Source organism: Babylonia areolata, chromosome 2 (assembly GCF_041734735.1).
Source record: "Babylonia areolata isolate BAREFJ2019XMU chromosome 2, ASM4173473v1, whole genome shotgun sequence".
NCBI classification, from domain to species: domain Eukaryota; kingdom Metazoa; phylum Mollusca; class Gastropoda; order Neogastropoda; family Buccinidae; genus Babylonia; species Babylonia areolata.
In genome coordinates this window covers 36828316-36850598 of record NC_134877.1, presented here as the reverse complement: position 1 = coordinate 36850598, position 22283 = coordinate 36828316, and the positions used below count along the sequence as shown (strand labels likewise).

The window sequence follows — 22283 nt, the reverse complement described above, 5'->3', positions numbered from 1 at the left end:
CGGCCTTAAAATCCACACCTTTCAAAACAAGCTTCATCACGTCCAGCCCCCCTTTTCCAGTTTACAGTTTCTATCTTTCTATTTACATGTTTTAAAATTTCGTCTTTAATTCCTCTGCATTAGAGTTAAGCATGTCTGTGGATGGCGAGTGTTAAAGCGCTTTAATTTGTCTGTGCTCAAGATTTAGCCCAATATAAACACCCTTCTATCATTTTCATCATCTTCATTATTATATCTTACGCCGGATTATTGTTATGATGATGGTGATTATTATTATTTGTCGCGTGCAACTTTTCACTCAAAAGTTATTCTGGCCAACCCTCCACACTCTCTCACCATCACCGAAATAAAAAGCCCGGGGAAGGGGGGGGGGGGGCGAAGGTTTGGATACCATATTCAAACGGCAGGGGAAGCGGTGTCGTGACCAGTTTCAGGTGTCGTGACCACCTTATTGGTGTCACTGAGTCTCCGCTGACCAGGGGAGCAAACCGCCGTGCCGGAGTTGTAGTCCTTGGGGATTGACGTCCATCAGGCCCGCTCGATTTCCCACGTCCTAAACGGTTGACACTGCCTCAGCCCTACTGCCGAATAGAAGTTCCGCCCCCCACCCCCGGTTGAAATGATAGAATAGGTCACTCACATAGTGGATGACATCTGCTGGTCTTAAAGAGAGAGTGGAGTTCCTTCGCACAAAAGCTAAAATCTGCGCACATATTTTTTATCTTGCACTGACAGAGCCCACAAAATCCTGGCCTTCTGACTCCACTGCCGCCCTCCGTCACAGGGTGGAAGAATTATCACGATGACACTACACTATATATACAGTACAGTGACGACTCCTGTACTCCTACTTCCCACCGGGTAAAAGGTAAAGCACTCGGTACAAATATAACTTAAAACATTTTCCGTGCCACCCCTCTCATTCTATCATTCACCAAAACAGCAAATTCAGCCAAAAGCTATGAAGTGTTCTATTACAGCCCTAATTCATAAACAAAAAGAATTTCCCAAAATAATTTTCAAACCTACTGAACATAATTTCTCGTGCAAACGTAATCCTTTATTTCACTATCATTTCCACAATTCCGAATTGGAAGTAATAACAAATGGAGTAATTGTGGAGAGCCTCACTGACTAGTAACAACAGGTTCCTATTCGCCAGTCCACCAGAAATACCACAAACTGACAGAAGATTTATGTAATGAAAATGAATAAATACCTCAACAGGCTATAAATTCCGGCCAAACTATACCGGTTGGGTGCCGGTCATCAGCTTCCAGCAGCAACCAGTGCGTTGCCACATTGACAACTTTCAAGTCTCTTTGAGCGTCCTTCCTGTTTGCCCCCAAGCAGACTCCACAAAACAAAACAAACAAAAAACAACAACAACAACAAAAAACCAAAAAAAACACCAAAAAAAACAAAACAACAAAAAAAACAAAAAAACGTGGTAACACAAGGGTTGCCGCAGGCACTATTTTGTAGAAAAATCCACTTCAATAGGAAAACAAATAAAATCTGCAGGCAGAAAAAAAGAAGAAAAAAAGAGTGGCGCTATCAGTTTTTCCGACGCGCACCCCATGGGGAGAGCAGTCCAAATTTGACACACAGAAATCTGTTGTTACAAAAATAACAATACAATTATCATTATTATTATCATTGCTGTTGTTGTTGTTGTTGTTAATTTCATCATTGTTTTTGTTGTTGTTATGGACCACGTGTTCCACCACACAGCCAGCTTTGTCCCGTCTTCACCTTGTCATACTGATTTCGCTGTTGTTGTTTCCAAAACAGACTTGGTGTAGCGTATATCGCATATGGATCAGCCCGCACTCTTTGACACCTCCTCCGTTGAAACTTAAACTGTGCCTTACCCTCCTCCAGATCAAGGTGGACGAGGACTGGAACGAGCTGCCCATGGTGGAACCAGGCATGTTCGAGGGTCCGGTAGACCTCAGCAAGAACTACCCCATGGGCACCAAGGTCAAGGTCAACGTCAAGTTCCAGGGCAATAAGTACAACACGTTGCTGGAGTACACGATATAAACTGGGCAACAAGTACAACACGTTGCTGGAGTACACGATATAAACTGGGCAATAAGTACAACACGTTGCTGGAGTACACGATATAAACTGGGCAATAAGTACAACACGTTGCTGGAGTACACGATATAAACTGGGCAATAAGTACAACACGTTGCTGGAGTACACGATATAAACTGGGCAACAAGTACAACACGTTGCTGGAGTACACGATATAAACTGGGAAGTGCTGCAGGGTAGAGATTGGATACTTTTTTTTCTCTCCTTCTCGTGTTTTCACGTGTGCGTTATTGTTTATACAACACAATGTCCAATGCAAGGCAAGAAGTTTATTTTCACGTGCGCCTGTGGGCACTGAAACATCAGTTATGCACAAACATCTTTCACACACACCATGTCTCTCTGTGAAGGACGTCTTTCGTTGTAAAATGTGTCCACTCTCTCGCCAAATGCAGTCAGAAAACGTTTATTTATTTATTTTGTTTGAAACAGTTCTTTTAGCATAATTATTTCTCTACATTTAAACTGATAAAGCCGACAGAAATCACCAGTCTTTATACTCAGTCAGAATAATCAACGTTGCTTGGTGTTGAACAATATTTTCTGAAAAGCGAGCATCACGCAAAATGTATGGGTACAAAAAAAAAAAAAAAAAAAAAAAAAAAAGAAGAAGAAGAAGCAAAAGTGACAATAATTATGTTGCTCTGATCTTTGCCTTTATTGAGCCTTTGGCACTCCGTTTGTGTCTATCTGTCTGCCAGCTCTTTAATTTAAGCGGCTAATCATAAACAATAATGAACAAATGTAAGAATAGAAGTATGGTTATAAGTTGTATCCGCAGGCACGCACACACACACACACACACCCTCTGTCTCTCCGTTTCTCTTTGTCGCTGTTTCTCTCTCGAAACATTTGGTAACTGCCGCACTTTAGATACGTTCCTCCCCCCCCCCCCCCGCCCCCAAACACCTCCTCCCCCCTTTCCCCCCACCTTGCCACAGATAAGAGATTGTCTCATACCGATTTATTTGTCCTTCATCAACACCCCATCTTCTTCCCTCTTTTTCCGTTCTTTCTGGCAGCATCACCCACATCCCATCCCCTCCCTCCCCAAACTGCAAGCCCCCGTTTCTAGCCCTTTTCATTGTTTGCTGTGATACCAAAGCCTCCTTACCGTACAGCTTTCTTAGCTTTATAATATATATATATATATATTTATACAGAGAAGAAATAATGTCTTTTTCTGCATTGGTCGTGTATTTGGGACGTCAAAGAGATCAGCTGCTTTTCCTTACAAGTATGTATTCATGTATTTATGCAGACTGAACGAGCACACTCATGTCTACGAACACATACACAGACAGAAAGGCAGAAAGACACAGACACAGACAGACACAAACACGCACAAATGACATACACATATAACCTACCATAAATAAACAGAAACCGTCATACAAACACATAATAACGCACATTCGTACGCACACATAGGTTTGTAGGCCCATAATACACATAAAACGTACCTTTAGGCTACGTGTATGTATATATAATCACCATTTCTCACCCCACACACTCTTAAATTTTGTTAGTCGCTTCTTTGCATGTTATTCAATGTATTTCTAGTCAGTTAAAACAGTCGCGCCCGCTTCTGTGTTGCTTGAGCATCTGTGTGTTTGAAACTAGTTTTTATAAATATATTTTTTTTATTAACTTGTAATTTTCCCATTGTTTCCACTTACCACTTTGTCCCTTCCTTTCCCTCTTCCTTTCTTTTCCATCCAGACCACGAACTGTCTCGGAACACACTCCTGTCTGTTATATTATACAGCTTTAATGTGAATCGTGTGTAACTATCCTTTTAATTTTCATATGTTCACTTCATGTTGCGAAATCTTTCTTGCGATCGAATTAATACTTAATTTTATTCTAAAAATCATTGCCATTATCAGGATCAGATCTAGGATGATGATGATGATGATAACAACAATGATGATAATGATTATGATTTAAATAATAATGACGGGCATATATAATGGGCCCAGAGCGCTGACAACATAAATATAGGTGAGAAACAGTCACAGAATTGGAACACTGCGTGGCACTATAATCAAAACATACGAATACGAAAAATCAAATGTGTCAATGACAAAGCGCGTGTGCGCGCACACACACACACATACACACACGCGCGCGCGCGCGCGCCAAAACCTAGACATCCATGGAAGTAGATTTGTACATTATTATTATTTGTGCCGATGTTGTTGAAGATGATTATAACGTTTTAGTTTTTACGCATCAGGCCCATACATAAAGCAAACAACGATCATAGTTATGTTTTGTTAATGACCGCTGCATATCGCTGTACCATGCAATGCTGTCTGTATCACCAACACTACTGAAATAAAGGTTTATTTCATTTAATAAATCTACCATTTTTGGGGGTGTTGTTTTCTTTTCCCGTATTACTTTTTCGCCAGTTTGTTTGTTGTTGTCTGCAACATCAGTATCATGTCATCTTCACCACTATTGTATAGGTATAATGATGCAGTTGTGTGTCTCTGTTATCATTATGCTCATTCTCAATCTCAAAATTCGGTCGTGTTTCTGTCCTTTGTTATGTGGGGTGTTTAAGGGGGGGGCACGGCAGTGAAAAGAGACCAAAATGATGATTTTTCATGATTTGGGTTTTTGATGGATTTTGATTCTTGAACATCTCTTCTGTCATATGCATAAGTTTTTCCACTGTAAAGATGTCTTTAACAATGAAAAAAATTGCCAATAAAGATTGCTTGCTGAATCACGAAAGTGTTTATTTTGTTCAATTTCGACGCAAGTCGTCAAGTTTTGGCCTTGACAACATACCTTGGACTTGCTCAATGATTAGTAAACCTACAACCATGAGACTTTGCATAATTGTTTTATGACATGTTATTGAAGTTTTGTCACGAGTAAGTATGAAAATATTCTCTGGGTTTTAATTCATAGCAGTTCCAATCATTTTACCCATTGTAAATTTGGAGTATTTCGCAATACCCAAAATTTCAAAAATTCATAAAAAGTACAATAATTGAAGAATCAACACAATCTCACGTGAAAATGATAATAATGTCATTGTGTATCAAGTCCACATAACAAAAAATGTCTGCATGCACCACATGGACCACAACCCGATTTCTTTGATACATTGTTTGGCGGCCATTTTGATTTGTTTCCATAGCAACGAGTATTCACAGAAATCTAAGAACACTTTTTTTGTGATCCACAAGTGATGATACACCTAGTAGACAAAAAAAAGAGAGATATAGTCGGAGAAAAAAGTCGTTATTTGACTGCAGTGTCTGACCTTAATTTACCAACCGCAATGACCCCTTTAGTTCATGCCTTTCCTTCAGCTTCATCGTGCTCTTCCATCATCAAAATATACAGAACACATTTTGCAAGTTCTGTGGGGTTTTTTGTTGTTGGTTGTTTTTTTTTTAATGTCCTGTTCTCAAAGTGATCGTATTCCTGTGGCTAAAAGTGCTCTACTGATTCCAACCGGATACACTGTGATGTGCGAGCTAACCATTCTTCACTTTCCTCCTTGAAAAAAATAATAAGAAATAATAAAAGAAAGTAGAATATATATTTTTAAAGTTTCCCATAGAATCCAGGTAGCTTGACGCTGTCGTAACTTCACAATCTCTTCTCGCTACTGTCTTCTTTTGAAATGAACTTTGGTGAGAAAGGGTGTATAACACTAACCATGGTGAGTGTTGTTCACAAGTTTACAACAGAGCACATCGCTTGAACATTTGGCGCATGATAACAACATCAACAGAGCCCACTGAAAAAGAAAACATATAATATGTGGTGATTTCATTTATATAAATATGATTTATGGAGGTTTGAAGTTGAGCTTGTCTTTATTTCATTGACCGGGGCGCGATATGGTACCTTGTGCTAAGGGCAGTAACTCTGAGTGTGTCCCAATTGTTTTCTTGGGAACATGTAAAAATGAGTTCAGCAGACCCCGAAGAACAATTTAAGAAGGAATTTAAGAGGGAGGAAGAGGGGAGGGGGAGGGGGTGTGTGAGGAGGGGGTGTGTGCACGGTAACTCCCTCAGTCTTGCGGACTACATTATTATAGTTTTTAGATGAGATTAGATCAAGCAGTTGTAGATACAAAGCAGATTTTCATTGTTGACACATAACGACAAGCACTTAAACAACTAGCGTTCCGGCTTGGGCCGAGTTGATTCGTTTATTTATTTATAGTCTGTTCATCTATGATGATATTAGACTGAAAATAAATGATATCATTATTATTATTTGGATTATTATCATTTCTATCATAATGATGATGATTGTTATCATTAATTAGAAATCGACATTTCTGTATATTCAAATGAAAAGGGGGGGTGAGGTGGAGGGGAGGGGGGGGCAAGGGGAAGGGGACTAAGAAAGGAAGAGAGAGAGAGACAGAGAGAGAGACAGAGAGAGAGAGAGAGAGAGAGAGAGAGAGAGAGAACAGAATGTAAAAAAGATAGAGTACAAAATGTAAAATGGAGAGGGTGAGTGTCAGTAATTGGAGAAAGACAAAAACATAATATTGGAAGAGTGTGTGTGAGAGGGGGGACGGGGGAAGCGGGATTTGGACAAAAAAATAATCAATAATAAAACACTGTATGCACTACTACTGTAGAATATTATTTGAAAAGAGGTTCATGCGGGGACCTACAATAAACAACCAACAAGACTATTCAACACATAACTAGCTAACTTTGATAAAGAACAGTTTGAAATATATAACTTTCCCCCCAAAATAGTAACATTTGAAACTGGTAACACGTGTTCAGTAATTTCTGGAGGCAAACTTTAATGGGATAGTAAACTACAAGTATTACATGCTGGTAGAACTGTCGCAATTCCTTCTTTAAATCTATACCATTAGTGTTCACCTACGTTAAACTGAAAAATTACAAGTATCATATACTGGTAGAATTGTCGCAATTCCATCTTTAAACCTATACCATTAGTGTTCGCCTACTTTAAACTGATTTAAAGCAGTTTGCAATTTTCAGCTAGGAACTCGTTCAAAGTGATCAGTTTCAGGTGACTCAAATTAAGATTATAAATTCATCTTTAACAATCACTTTATTTCATACTCATTATAAAGGTGGTGTTGATCTCTTTGTTTTGCAACCAATCCGACATAAATTGGTTTCAGAATCATTTATAACGTGTGTGTGTGTGTGTGTGTGTGTGTGTGTGTGCGTGTGCGTGTGCTTGCGCGAAAGCGAGCATGTGTGTTTTTCATCAAGCTAATAGAAAGAAAATGAAACAGAAAGAAAACAAAAAGTGCTCTGAGCACTGCACGGAACTGAGGCCACAGGAAAAACACGACCAACCCTCCTCCTGCCACCCCCCCTGCACCCGAAAAAAAAAGGGGGGGAATAAAAACAAACAAAAAGACAACAACAACCACTTCCTGATTTCTCAGTAAACAGTAAGGAAACTCTTGTGTGGTGTTCCTTTTCCGCTTGTCAAATTTCAGTTAATTGGCTTTTCTTTTCGAAAGAGTAACAAGAGTGAAGGCATCCCAGAAACTGCTATGTTTCTCGAGTTCAGAAGTGGGGATGGAGCAAGGAATATAGATGTTCTACTAATATACTCTTCTCCTTCTTCTTAATAACAATGATGATGATGATGATGATAACGATAATAGTGATGATAATAATATTGATGATGATGATAATATATCATCATCATCATCATTATTATCATTATTATTAATATCAATTATTTATCATCAAGTGAACAGGAACCTGCTCAAAATCACGACATTAATTCAATTTTTGTGTGTGGGCCTCTGTTTCAGTGATATCATGATCTGGAGGCAGCAAAGATTTCCACTTAAAAGAGAGGATTTCGTTTTCGTTTTGCTTTTGATCTTTAACCCTTTCAGCGCCAGTCAATTTAGAGTACAAAATTCCCCTGTGGTATAAACACAGAATAGACAGTGGCTAAGAATAGCTGGGGATTCCCCCTGCGATGTATAGAAAATATGGCCTATCTTACTTCCGGACATTAAGAGCTACTAGTAGGTTCATGGATAACAGACCTTTCAGTGACATGTGTCCTCTACCACGCCTGTGCATAAAAGCGAACTTTGCGGTGAAAGGGTTAAGTGACTAATTTCTACGTAATAATGCTTATCATCAGCACCATCATCAACCAGTGTACACTTACGCATTCATCACGTTCTCTCGTATTGTAGATTCGTAGGATGCTTCGGTCACATATGCTAGCTGCATACCTCACTAGCGTAACTCCCTCACACGGTCTTGGCTTGCGAGTCTATTGCGCTCTTTCAAGGCTAGAAGCAATAAAACCACACAAAAATTTACATTAAAAATCAAAATCTAATTATGTTCCCGCCCCACTACAGTGGTAAATTTTATATCAGTGTGATCAGTATGATTTAATAGATCTATTTTGTCGTGAAAAGAACGGTTTGTTGCTCACATTTGGACCTAACGCAAATCTTAATCTAAACTGCCGAGCCCAATACGTTGTTTTTTTTGGACTGGATGCACAATACTGGTCTTATTTGTTCGAAGTGGATCTCCGTCGTGATCATACTGCCAAGTACCTGTTTCCAAAGTCTTGGCAAGGTCCATGGAAATGAGTCAGTCACATGTATTGTACCGAGCTAAACGCTTTCTGGTGACCTGCATTTCTCGCTTGTGTAACCTCCGTCACACGCTCTCGCCTTGCGACTCTTTGTAAGGCGCTCTCTCAAGACCAGAAGTGTGAAAAATAATTATCAAAACTCAAACTCTGATTATGTTCCCGTCCCCCCCCTACAGCGGTAAACTTTATATCAGTGTGATCAGTATGAGAAATTCTATTTTATCGTAAAAAGAACGGTTTTGTTCCACATATTTGGACCATTTTTGTATCTGCCCTGGACTACATCATCGTGTGAGGACCACCTAAGACTCCTGAGGAAAGTGCACGCCCCAGCTGTGAGCCACGTCTCTCCACTGGCGGAGGGTGACGTCGTCAGGCACGTGGCAGAGGCGCGAGAAGTGGCGCTGGGCAGGGGCGAAGAAGCTGGCCATGTACTGGTTGTGTGGGTCCTGGGACAGGGCGTGCTGTCCGAGCACCAGGTGCTGACAGAAGCGGGCCTTTATGACCAGGGGCAGCAACTCCACCTCCTCATGACTCAGCTTCAGCTGGAAAAAAGATCAGAATACAGTGTGGAGCCCTATCGTCGTCGTCATCATTATCGTCGTCGTCGTTATCACCATTATCTTCATCATCATCGTCGTCGTCGTCATCACCATCATCATCGTGGTCTTTAACGTGGTTTCAGCTTTACGTGGGTCGAGTGGTAAGTGGATGATTGGTTGTTTTGACATCTTAATAAGCCTTTTGATATTATTTTGTGTTCTTTGACTTGCTTTGAAAACTCACGGGTGATGAGCTCTGATATGGCCCTTTTGCAGTCAGCTGGGCTATAAGCAACATGACTTGATTTAATTTGAATCATCGTCGTCGTTTTCATCATCATCATCACCATCATCATCATTTTCATCACCATCATCAAACTGTATGTCATTTCCACCAATATTTGCCAGCCCATTGCCTGCTAAGTTGATTCACATTGGACTTCCGACATGCATCATTTCGGATCAGTCAGTATTTACCATGAGCTCGTGGCTGTTTATCTCTGACTACCTCAGACAGGTAACCGCTGAGCACGTGACCAGCGAAGGCGTCCGATGGCTCTCCTTCTGGGCAGTGCAGGATGGACTCACTCATTGCGATGGCGGGATCCAGCATAACGTAGGTCTTCGTCATGTCGCCAAAATCCAACACTCCGCTCACACACACCACTTCTGAAGATGTCAGGAAAGGAGAGGAGGACGAGGAAGGGGTGGAGGAGGAAGAGGAGGGAGGGGTGGTGCCCTTGTTGTCAACCTGGGTGTGTTCGGGAGTGAGAGGCGCCGTGCTTGAAGAAGACGTTGGGAGGAGGGGGGTTGTTAGAGATGGACCACTGTTATTTTCTGTGACTGTGGAGACCAGGACATTGTGAGGATTCAGGTCGCAGTGGATATATCCTGCAACAAGACACAAGTCCCATGGATACCCAATTATTTTCCATACTACGGTCCTTGGTTTGGGTTTAGAATTTAAAAAAAAGTTTTAGTCCTTGTGGTTTTCTACCACAAAATATCACTGATCTACTATGAAGACTTTCAAATCTAATCTTAAAGGATATTTCTTACAACGGGGAGGGTTTGCAGACCCACTTTCGTCTGAATTTCGTGGAATTCCCCGGTTAGTTTTTTTTTTTTTTTTTGTGAGAACCGCGTGCACATACCTGTCTCCATTTCCTGTTTTTTTTCTCAATCACCGAAAGGCTGAAATTTCGTCGCGGAAACTGCTGTCCTGATGAAAGGATTTTGAACAATTTTGGTGACTATTTTTGCGAGTTTACAAGACATGTTTTTTGTGTTTTTTTTTTAACTTCACCCATTATTTGCACTAGTCTTTTATGTTTACTTTGAGCGTGTTTCTTGTCATATCTCTGCCATTACGTATTCGAACTGATCCATTTATAAACTCTGCCGAAAAGTTGTCCGAACAAAGGCAGTGCATACTCAGAAAAGCTATTTCCTGTGGTGGGCTGCCCATGACGTCATATGACCTACTTCTCGCTCTGCGAGCGACGAACGTATTACATTGAATCTTTTGTACATTGACCCGAAGATTCCCCTGAATTGATTGCTTTTTTTTTCTGTTCTCTAAAATGCTGCTGCTGCTGCTGCTGCTACGATGAAAATGACAGTAGCAGCCACAGCAGTAACAGTAGTAGTAGTAGTGGTGGTGTAGTTGCTCGGTTGTAGCAACAGCACCGGCAGTAGCATTAGTGGTAATAGTCATAGCAGTAACAACAGCAGCAGTGGTAGTATTAGTACAACTGCTATAAGTAGAAGCAGCAGCAATAGCAGCAGCAGCAGTAATAGTAAGAATAGCAGCAGCAGCAGTGGTAGTTGCAGCAGTAGTAGGAGCAGCAGCGGCGGTAGCAGACGCAGCAACACTTCCGCAATAACAAAATCAACAACAGAAACAATGACCCACATGCAAATCAGGCGTAAAAAAAAAAAAAAGAGAAAAAAGTTTCTGGGATATGGTACAGGCAGGCAGAGGGAACGAACAAAAGAAAGAAAGAAAGAAAATGAGGGGAAAATGATTAAATAAGTGAATATTTTTGCGGTAATTTCCTATTTTTAGTATTCAAAGACCTGGAACATAGTCTATCTGAACGTAAATTATCGTGCGTTTTGTAATACATATCTGCCCTTCTAGGTAATGTTCAACTTTAGAATACTAAACTCAGGGGGGCTGTTTAGACGAAAAACAAAGGGTGTCTTAGGCTCACCTTGATGCGCTAAGTTGAATGGAACCCTCAGCTAAGCTGTACGACCACTACTTTCCCATGAAACTGCGACAATTTTATACACAGTAAGCTCAGCCGATCACAGCCAGAGCAACCACCTGCAAGCCATTTTGACTGCCGTTCACCCACGTGATCAGCAGTCAAAATGGCGTGCAGGTGGGGAAGGAGTACTCAGCTTACTGTGTATTTGTCGCAGTTTCATGGGAAAGGAGTGGTCCTAGAGCTTAGCTCAACTCAGCGCATCGAGGTGAGCCTAAAACACCCTTTGTTTTTCGTCTAAACAGCCCCCCTGAGTTTAGTATTCTAAAGTTGAACATTACCGCCCTTCTATTCGACAGCTAAGCACAAACACGACACGAAATGACCTACATCATGAACACAAACGTAATGTTTTGACTCAAGCTCGCACGCTGATTTCAAATATTAAAAAAGAAAGTTTTTTTTATGGCGAGTGGGTGAGACTATAAACAGGAAGAGCGACTCTCCAACTGACACATGCTTCATCCAAGCGTCATTGCAGACGATTTTGTTAACCTGGCGAGAGGAATGCACGTTATGTAGTGACTAAATCATCAGCATTAAGTACATTAACCACCCGAACTGAGTATTTAAAAAACAAAAAACAAAAAAACCACAAAAAACCCCTGCAGAAAATGGCCGGGTCAGAGTTTTAAGTTCAACTGTCCACGAAAATTGCCGAAAATGGGCATCTGAATTTAGGACAGTAAAATAAGAGTTTACCAGAGTAAGGGGTTTGAAAAGAAATCAACAAGAACAAAGCTCTCATCCTTCCTCACCTCTTTTGAATGCTTTCCCTGTATTATTTTTCAGCAGCTTGGACTCAAAGGCGTCGATGACGTCAACGATTTGTTCCCTGAAAGTGGTTTCCCTGATTTCAACGATGTGACGCAAATTCGTCAGGTTTTCCATTTTCCAGGTCCAGGTTTCACCAGGCACCTTGAGGCCGCTGTCGTCAAACTCCTGCAGGACAGAAAGAACGGGAGAGAATCGAACTGAATATACTGAAATGAATTTGAACTGAACTGAATTGAATAAATAATATTTTCTGAGGGTAACAGAGTAGGCAGGACTTTTGTTGTTGTTGTTGTTTTTTGTTTGTTTGTTCTATTTTACTTCTTTTTAAATTTTTTTTATCCCAGCCCTCGAAATGGAAGAAAATCAACACATCAAGACACATTACAATTTTAATCATGGATATATATATATGATAAAACTGACATTTACAGCACTGCATAGCTAAAGAAAACGAGAGGAGAGAGACGAAATGGGAGAGGGGGGGGAATAGAGAGAGGAGCAACAAGATAATAAATGGGACACAGAGAGAGAGGAGAGAGAGAGATGGGGCGGGTACAAAGGGACAGAGACACTGAGTAGGAAAGAGACACAGAGAGAGAGACAAATACAGACCGACAGACGGGGAATGAGACAGATCGCAGCAGTTATATAACTGGACCTGGGACGACGACTCTTTTGCTGCTGTCGGTTCTTTTACGTGTGCAATGTACAAGATACAACCTGCAAGAATATGATCTCTAAAAGAGACAAAATTGTAGTCACATCATACACGTAAAAGCCCACTCGCGTATATACAAGTGAACGTGGGAGTTGCAGCCCACGAACGCAGAAGAAGAAGAAGAAGAAGTAGTCACATGCAGCACATCAGTGACTGTGGAGGAGAAACGAAGCTTTCCAATGTGGTGTTTCTTTGTGTGTGTGTGTGTGTGTGTGAGTTGTTTTTTTTCCACGGAAAGGAATAGTGAGTTCGGAAGCACTTTCTGTGACCATATGATACTTTGCTGCTTGAGCAAACTTGTTAAAGGTCAAGGTTAAAGGCCCCATGGCCTTTTACGGCCATCAATGCAGTGGATTCTAATCTGCTTTGTCTAGGGCTTGACAAAGGAACCCGTGGCCCAGTCCTATCCTTCCACCGTTTTAACCGTCCCTGACTGGTCAGGTAACCTTTCAAACCAAAGTGGAGTGAGGAAAATCTGAGTCTAGTGCCTTTCCAAAGGACACAACACCATGCCGAAACGGGGGTTCGAACGCTGGTGAAGACTGGATAAGTAGTCCAAGGCGTGACCGATATCTGCCACGGCGCCTGAAAGTGATATCGGGGTTTTTAAACATTGAAATGAGAGTTTTTGTAGGATGTACTTCTTACTGGTCATTTAATGTTGTTTTATATGCTTCATGTGGTTTCATTCTGCTATTTTGTGCATGGTTATATACTCCCCCCACCCCCAGGTTTGCTGCTTACATATACCTTTAAATTTTATCATTTCAACATGCTTTACTGTAATGTCCTCATTTTTCTGTTTTAGCGTTATGCGCATTGAGCCTTCTGGTTGTTTGGGAAATGCACAATATAAATGATGATGATGATGATGAGTATTATTATTATTATTACTGTTGATATTGTCATCATCATATCATCATTCTATTATCATGATCATCATAATTATTATCATTATTGTTGATATTATTATCATTATCATTTATTTTATTTTATTTATTATTTTTATTTATTAAAATCTTTTAAAAAAATATTATAATTAAACAAAAATTATTTGATCATTCTAAAAAATTTTTTTTTCTCAAGGCCTGACTAAGCGCGTTGGGTTACGCTGCTGATCAGGCATCTGCTTGGCAGATGTGGTGTAGCATATATGGATTTGACCGAACGCAGTGACGCCTCCTTGAGCTACTGATACTGATACTGATCATTCTCATTATTGTTACAATTATCATCATTCCAGATGGTGTATCTGGCCAGATCTCAAGTTCTGATCAGCGTGCTGAGTTTATAGTTTATGCGAAGATAAAACATCTGCTTCCTTTTTTCTTTTTTTTTAATTATTTTTTTTTATAAAGCAGAGGGAGTGTAGCGTTTTAGGATCGGTCCACACTTTTTTTGCTTATTTATTTTTCATTTCTTTTACACCATCTTGAAACTGAGTACGAAAGAAAGAAACACCGCGACAGACAATTACAGACCAACAGACGGGTAAAGAAATATATGAACAGTTAAAAATACAAAACAAAAAACAACTGGACCTGGAACGACCCTGGCCACTGGAACAGACAGAGTGTTGTGCACAGGGACTGACCATCAGAGCGGTAGTCAGTTGAGCAGCACGGACGCCCAGCTGGAAACACAGGTGTGGCGTGAGGCGGACACTGGACAGCGGTCTGCCGGGCATGAACTCCAGCAGACGGACAGCGTGTTTCTCTCCGTCCTCCCCTTCTTGCTCTTCCTCCCCGGCAAGTTCTGTGTTGTGTGAGGCGGATGTTTATTCACGGAAAGAAGACTCTTGTCTTCCTTTCTCTGTCGGTCTGTCGGTCTTTTCTGCTGTCTGTCTGTCTGTCTGTCTGTCTCTGTGTCAGCCTGTCCCTCTCTCTCTCTCTCTGTGTCTCTCTGAGGGTGTGTCGTAGCGGTGTGTGTGTGTGTGTGTGTGTGTGTGTTCGTTCTTTTTGTTCAACATCTATCAACTGTTATCTTAAACGAAAAACCCCCATCCCATAACCCTTGTCCCATTATCACAGACACACACGTTGAAGTACTCCACGTTTTTTTTTTTTTCATGGGTTTTATTACTGTTGTTGTAGTGTTTATGGTGTTGTTACTATTGTAGTCTTTGTAGTCAATGATGTTATTACTTTTTGTTGCTTTTTGGATGTTGCCAATAATGTTGTCACATGACTTGTTACTGCTGCTGAATTTGTTGCCTGTGCAGTTGGTGGTGGAGTTTTAACGGGCACTGATTGCTGTTCTTGATTCTGCTAATATTGTAGTGATCACTGATGGTGTTGCTCGTGCTGTCACCTCGTTTCCCTTATTCTGAATCAGAGTACTATGGCACTGTGCAGCCAGTTTTGATGATACAGTGATGGAGCTCCTGTCTGAAGGCTGCCAAGCAACTGTGGTTGGTGGAGCGTTCTAGAGAGGAACTGTTCATAGAGAAAACAAGGCTTTGAAACATTCTGACGTGGATGGAAAATGTCTAAATTTCTGCCTGTGTTTCGCCTTGGTTTTCTTTTCCTGGTATCAAGAAGTTGGCTGGTCTAATGCCCCCATACGAATCATTAGCCTTCTGTGATCTTTCATTTTGTTATATTTTGTATTTACGTATCTGTATACTTTGATTTTGTATCTTATTTCATTCCAGGTGCATGTTTTACACAAACCTACAGTAGACTATCAAGGCCTGACCAGTGCTTTGATTTATGGATAGGTCAAGCATCTGCTTTTTTCACATACAACAGACGTGGTGTGGCGTATGTGCATTACTCCACACGCTTTGACACACCCTTTGAAACAGGAACAGAAACTGAATTGACATCGATTTCTTTGTTGTTATCAATAATGCTGTCACTGTTGCTGTTGCTGCTGTTCATTGTGTTGCCTCCTCTGCAGCTGGTGATGGGATATACATAACCCTTTGCCTTTCTTCACGCTGTTAGTATTGCATTTGTATTTCTTTTTATCACAACAGATTTCTCTGTGTGAAGTTCGGGCTGCTCTCCTCAGGAAGAGCGCGTCGCTACACTACAGCGCCACCCATTTTTTTGGTATCTTTTCCTGCATGCAGTTTGATTTGTTTTTCCTATCGAAGTGGATTTTTCTACAGAATTTTGCCAGGAACAATCCTTCTGCTGCTGTGGGTTCTTTTACGTGCGCTAAGTGCATGCTGCACACGGGACCTCGGTTTATCGTCTCATCCGAATGACTAGAGTCCAGACCACCACTCAAGGGCTAGTGGAGGCATTTCAGTCTCTCGGAAACATATACTGACCGTAACTTTCTTGATGCCCGTGCAGCTGAAAGGAGCAGAGGACGAAGGGGTGCCCGTCCGTTGTGGGCACCAGACGGGGAGTGCCCAGTCCCCGGCCATAGAGGTATTGCAGAACCGCCGTCTCTGTCCCTGAAAAAATGAGTCAACATTTCGGGTTTTATCTTCAGCCGCACGTGCACACACACATCACGTGACACTCGGTTACCAGCGGGTTTAGGTCACACACACACACACAGAGGCATGCATGGGGCTACAATCACTCTGTCACTGAACGCACGTATCTATTCGGTTAGGGTACGTTCACACTAGGCTGTAACCACGATCTAACCAAATGGTTACATTGAGGGATGTAACTACCATGCGACAAACTCTAGATTTTTCATACAGCATGTGTGAACGGAAAGCGTCTAACCACTGTCTAACTATTAGGCTCCGCCCCTTTTCCCGCGCGTTTTTTGACTGAGAGCAGCAGTTCTCGCTGGCTGGCTGGGTTTTGTTTTGCGCTGAAGTTAGACTGGTGGCATCTAACTACCGTTGTAACTTCGTTCTAACTTGAACAAGTTACAAGCCAAGTTACAGGGGTGCTGTGGCTGAGGCGTCATGTACAGATTGGGGTATACTTTTGTTTTCTGTGGTTCCCGTGGGTTTCCATGAGGTGGGGGGTCTTGAGGTTGTGCATCTCCACCAGCCTCCACTGCCTTCTTGCCCTTCCCCTTGCCTTTGCCTTGCCAGCACCGGCGGTAGTCTCACAGGCAGGTGGGGTGGATGGGGGCTCCTGCAGTCGCTCATCCTGCTCACGTGCAGCCAGGGACAGGTCGGAAGCAGCAACATCAGTCAGAAGACGACATGTCGAAAAATCAGTCTCGTGTGTCGTGGATTCGTGTAGACGCAGCAAGAAGAACGAAAAAAATGACAGTCAGCCAGCTTAAATACATTCACACTGTAACTGATCAAGTTACAACACGCGTCGATGTAACTCACTATAACTGACCCCAACCATGCAAAGAAGGTTGCAATCACTTGCAGTCGGTTAGATGTGTCGGGCCAGACAATTTGCATACCGCACGCAGCGTGCGTGCAAGGCATGCTATTTTGTTTTGACGTCGGAGTTTTTTTTCAAACTCGGCTCCGCCTCTATTTTCTGCTCTAACTCACTGGAACCAACGGGAACTAGTGTGAATGCCTTTGTAACCGTTTATAACTTGATCGGGCGATGTAACCTCGAAAAATTTTTATCTCCCGAGTCATATTTTTGGGGGCCATCTAACCACCTATCTAACCAAAAATCGGGTCTTCCCGAAAAATCGTCTAACCGATGGGAACCCACTGCAACCAAAAATTCGTGGTTCCAGTGAGTTAGAGAGCGATGTAACCATTTGGTTAGATCGTGGTTACAGCCTAGTGTGAACGTAGCATTAACCAACAGTTCAGAGTGATTGTTACATCTCTGGGTTGTGAAATAAAACACCTTGATAAGAAGTGTCAACATTTCTGACTATTGGTCATTGTCCAGAGACTATGAATTGTGGAAATTATTCCATTGTATGGACAGTATGTCTGAACAATAAATCATTTGAGTCTTCACTCTCTCTCTCTCTTCCAATCCCGTCCCCTCCCGCCCTCTCTCTCCCACACTCTCTCTGTGTCTCTCCAGGCTACACTCAGTTCTGTTTCCAGATAAAGGAGTCGATTCCTGTACTCACTGACGTCAGCAGGATCTCTGGAATCCACAGAGTTCAGGACTTTGAGCACGTACCCCTCGGCACAAACCTCCCCCACGTGCTCGTTCCCCGCCTTCACCACCACGTGATAATTCCTGTCCATGAAACTGTCCAGCTCCTTGCAGGACTGCACGTGCAGGCCGTACAGGTCACGGACCAAGGTCGTCACTATGGCGACCGACAGGGGTGGCGTTCTTGGCTTGGGTCTCATAGCCATGACTTCCGAGTAGGTGGACGTCTGTTTGTGGAGAAGCGGAGACTTTGTTATACGGATTGCTCGGAAATTTGTGTGCTCGCTTTGATATGTGTTTTTAATTCTATAACTTGCATAAGTATTGCAGGTTATTGTGTGCTCGTTTTGTTAAATGTTTTTGTTTTTATATCTTGATTTAGTATGGCAGTTCAACGTGTGTTTTTTTTAACTTTGCATATACACACGGCTGTTTCAGGTATGACGTGCACCATCAGCAGCTTGAGAATGCATTTGAAATCGACGTTTTGGACATTTAAAAATATTTTTTTATACAATTTATCAGTAGTTCATAAATTGCCAACTCGCCAGTCACAGTCGGTGGAGAGCCCATTCGTCTTTCGTCTACTTGGGAAGCGTGGTTGACCGACAGGGAGGCACGGACCGAGACGTCACAGCCAGAATCGGCAAGGTAAGAACAGCTTTCATCATGCTCAAGAACATCTGGGCATCTGGAGCAATCAGTATGAAAACCAAACTCCGCATCTTCAACTCCAATGTGAAGTCAATTCTGCTCTACGGATGCGAGACATGGCGACAACACAGACAATGCAGCAGAAGATTCAGACATTCTTCAACACCTGTCTGAGGCGCATCTACAAAATCCGATGGCAGGAGAAGATCCGAAACGAAGATCTGTGGGAGCGAGCGGGACACGTACCAGTGGCCAAACAGATACTGCGAAAGAAGTGGGGCTGGATCGGACACACCCTCAGGAAGCCAGCGTCCAGCATCACACGCCAAGCCCTGACCTGGAACCCGCAGGGAAAGAGGGAGAGAGGCCGGCCTCGCAACAGCTGGAAGCGAGACACAGAGGCAGAGCTGAAGCAGCAAGGGACCAACTGCAGAACAGCCCAGAACAGAGGTGTGATAGCGAGGGGTCGTCGATGGCCAATGCTCCACCGGGAGCGATGGGCATAAGTGATTTTAGTGAAGTGAAGTAGTTCATAAATGCTTGCTGTGGATTTGAAAGAAAATTGTAAGAAAATTGCAAGGAAGCACCTCTGATTATGAGTGGTGCTCATTACATTGGCGGCATACACAGCTGTCTGCCGGAAATTCAGCAATGCCTCCAAGAAGAAGACTGTGCAAGTTCCCATGTGATCCTTAACTTTTTGTGAACTGTACTTTCTTAAAAAAAAAAAACAAAAAAACAAAAAACAAACAAACAAAACAACAACCCCCCAAAACAACAACAACAACAACAACAACAAAAACGCGAATGAATTTTTTTTTAGGAGACTTACGAAGTAATTCAGACTCATGTCAGGTGTGCGTATAGTGTGTGTGTGTGTGTGTGTGTGTGTGTGTGTGTGTGTGTGTGTGTGTGTGTGCGCGCGCGCGAGCGCGCTTAAATGCGTGTGAATGTACCTGTGTGCGTGCGTGTGCGTGCGTGTGTGTATGCGTGTGTGTGTGTAAGTATGAATTATATGATTTAACCCTTTAACAGGGAGGGAGAGAGAGAGGGAGGGAGAGAGAAAGAGATTGTGGGAGATACAGACAGACACGGACAACAACAGAAAACACCACCAGACACACACACACACACACACACACACACGCACGCACGCACGCACGCACGCACACAAAAGAACCCCCCTAACACCAGCACGATAGAGAAATAAAAGACAGCAGGCTGACCAACAGACAGAGAACGAACATACTTAACAGAGCAAGGCGACGATAGGAACAGAGGCAGGCATACAGAGACACAGAGAGAAAACAGACGAGCTGACACACAGAAGGGACAGAGACACACAGAACATAGACAGGCTGACTTAAAGAAGAGACAGAAACACAGACAAAACAGACTGGCTGACACACAGAAGAGAGAGAAAACGGAGACAAAACAGGCGTACTGACATAAAGAAAAAAAATAGTGACACACGGAGAAAACAGGTGTTTTGACATGAAGAACACACACACACACACACACACACAGAGGTGTCAGCATAAAGAAGACAAGCTTTTCACTCACCAGAGCAGGAAAATCAGCAGCTCACGAGTCGCGCTCCGAATGCACACGTTGACAGCGCGCAAAAGGTTTCTACATGCAAATGTTGTTCTTTCGATTCGGGAAATTATTAAGGCTACATTTACACTAGGCCGGTATCTTAGCTCAACTAGTTGAGCTAAGTTGAGCGTCAACTAACGATATCTCCGCTCAACGTTGGTCAACTAGTTACCGAATTCAGGTTGCCTCAACTCCCTTGCGAATGCAGTTGTTGTTTTTTTTAAATAAGCCCCGCCTCCCCGCCACGTCACACGCGCAGCAAGCGCTGGGCGCTTTTATACAGCATTTTTACTGGCAACTACCACCAACTGCCAACAACTGTTGCGTTAACTTGTGCTCAACTTGGAAAGTTGACATGTAGTTGGTGTGGGTCTTGGCTCAACTTCCAGGAGTCGACGGCACATCATCAGGAACAACTGCGGAATCAGGACTCGACATCTTGTTGTTGCAGGGTCGACAGTGAAAAACCCTAGTAGCAGCCAAAGATTTGAATGAAATGCGCGCAAAGATATCGTGTGATGGTCTGGTTTATATACTGTGCGCACACCAACTGTACAAGTTGAGACAAGATGCAGTAACCCACACCAACTAGTTGCCACAACCTCTGTCAACGTAAATCAACTTAAATCGTAGTTATCGCGTCCAAAAAACACACACTGCGTGCGTGCGAGCGAGGCTTGGCTTGCGAGTCGAGCAATGCCACGCGGTGGAGAAAAAGGTTGCCTCAACTCAGCGCATCTTGTGTAAACGCGCATGTCAACTGGCGCCAACGTCGAAGTTGGCGGCCAACTCCATAGGATATTGGGTGGGAGGTGATATCTATTTCAGCTACGGCAACTTGAAGCGCATCTTGATCGGGAAAACCAGATAGGCAAGGTCTAAAAATAAAGGGTCGACAACTGCCACCAACTCACAATATCCTTCCTCATCTACCTCGGCAACGCTAGCACAACTAGTTGCTGGGAGTTGAGATGCCTAGTGTAAATTAGCCTTAAGGATAATTTACACTAGGCATCTCAACTCCCAGCAACTAGTTGTGCTAGCGTTGCCGAGCTAGATGAGGAAGGATATTGTGAGTTGGTGGCAGTTGGTGGTAGTTGCCAGTAAAAATGCTGTATAAAAGCGCCCAGCGCTTGCTGCCCGTGTGACGTGGCGGGGAGGCGGGGCTTATTTTAAAAAAAATAAAAACTGCATTCGCAAGGGAGTTGAGGCAACCTGAATTCGGTAACTAGTTGACCAACGTTGAGCGGAGATATCGTTAGTTGACGCTCAACTTAGCTCAACTAGTTGAGCTAAGATACCGGCCAAGTGTAAATGTAGCCTTACGCGTCAAATCGTCCCATGCCATACACACCCTCTATACCGCCCCCCCCCCCCCCCCCCATGCCCCCACACCACCCCTCCTTTATTTTGTTCAGGCATGGATTCACACTTGCATGCATGAAAAAACACCTTCCTGCTCGGCAGAGGGCCCGAGCAGTGTTCACAGGCAGTTGAGTAAAAACATTTTTTGAGCGTATCATTTATCACAGCAGAAGGAACGAATGACTAAAAAAAAATCAACCATTCTTCTTTGCGAGTTTTACTCCGTCAACTGGATGAAAACTTTTGGAAAGCAGAGTGAAGTGGATGAGTGGAAGATGTGGTGTCCTTTTTTGCCGGCAGCGATTTAGGCAGTGTGTTCAATTTTTGCTGGGACTGGCATTACTTTTCTGAACAGATTTACAATTCGCCTTATCTTTACCTTTAGTTTTACAGTCCTATTTCCAAACCAAGCCACAACACTTTCCATCAGACTTCTGTAAACCAGATCAAGGATATGTGACCAATATCAAAACTTGTTAATGTTCGCAGTATATATATATATATATATATATATATATATATATATATAAAGCTGTTGTGATATCTTGGTCATTGCATCAATATAGTCACTGAAGTTAAATATGATCCCTAGTTATGAAATTGTCCACTATTTCCACATTTGTCT

At 42.5% G+C, this 22283-nt stretch overlaps 1 protein-coding gene and 1 pseudogene across 2 annotated transcripts in view; one reads left to right on the top strand and one right to left on the bottom strand.

Moving 5' to 3' along the window:
* Positions 1–2727, top strand: part of LOC143300807 (kyphoscoliosis peptidase-like) — a 15882-nt pseudogene extending 13155 nt beyond the window's left edge. Inside the window, exon 5 of the transcript XR_013057694.1 lies at positions 1885–2727. The product of XR_013057694.1 is annotated as a kyphoscoliosis peptidase-like (transcript). The remainder of the gene's footprint in view (positions 1–1884) is intronic.
* Positions 2728–3852: 1125 nt separating this feature from the next.
* Positions 3853–20353, bottom strand: LOC143300797 (hydroxylysine kinase-like). The gene is made up of 7 exons (XM_076614730.1): positions 20258–20353; positions 18012–18267; positions 16309–16437; positions 14623–14783; positions 12292–12475; positions 9769–10151; positions 3853–9263 (listed from the first exon to the last, which is right to left on the bottom strand). Exons 2-7 carry the CDS (start codon positions 18244–18246, stop codon positions 9021–9023), a joined length of 1335 nt encoding a protein of 444 aa, XP_076470845.1. The 5' UTR covers positions 18247–18267; positions 20258–20353; the 3' UTR covers positions 3853–9020.
* Positions 20354–22283: the final 1930 nt, after the last annotated feature.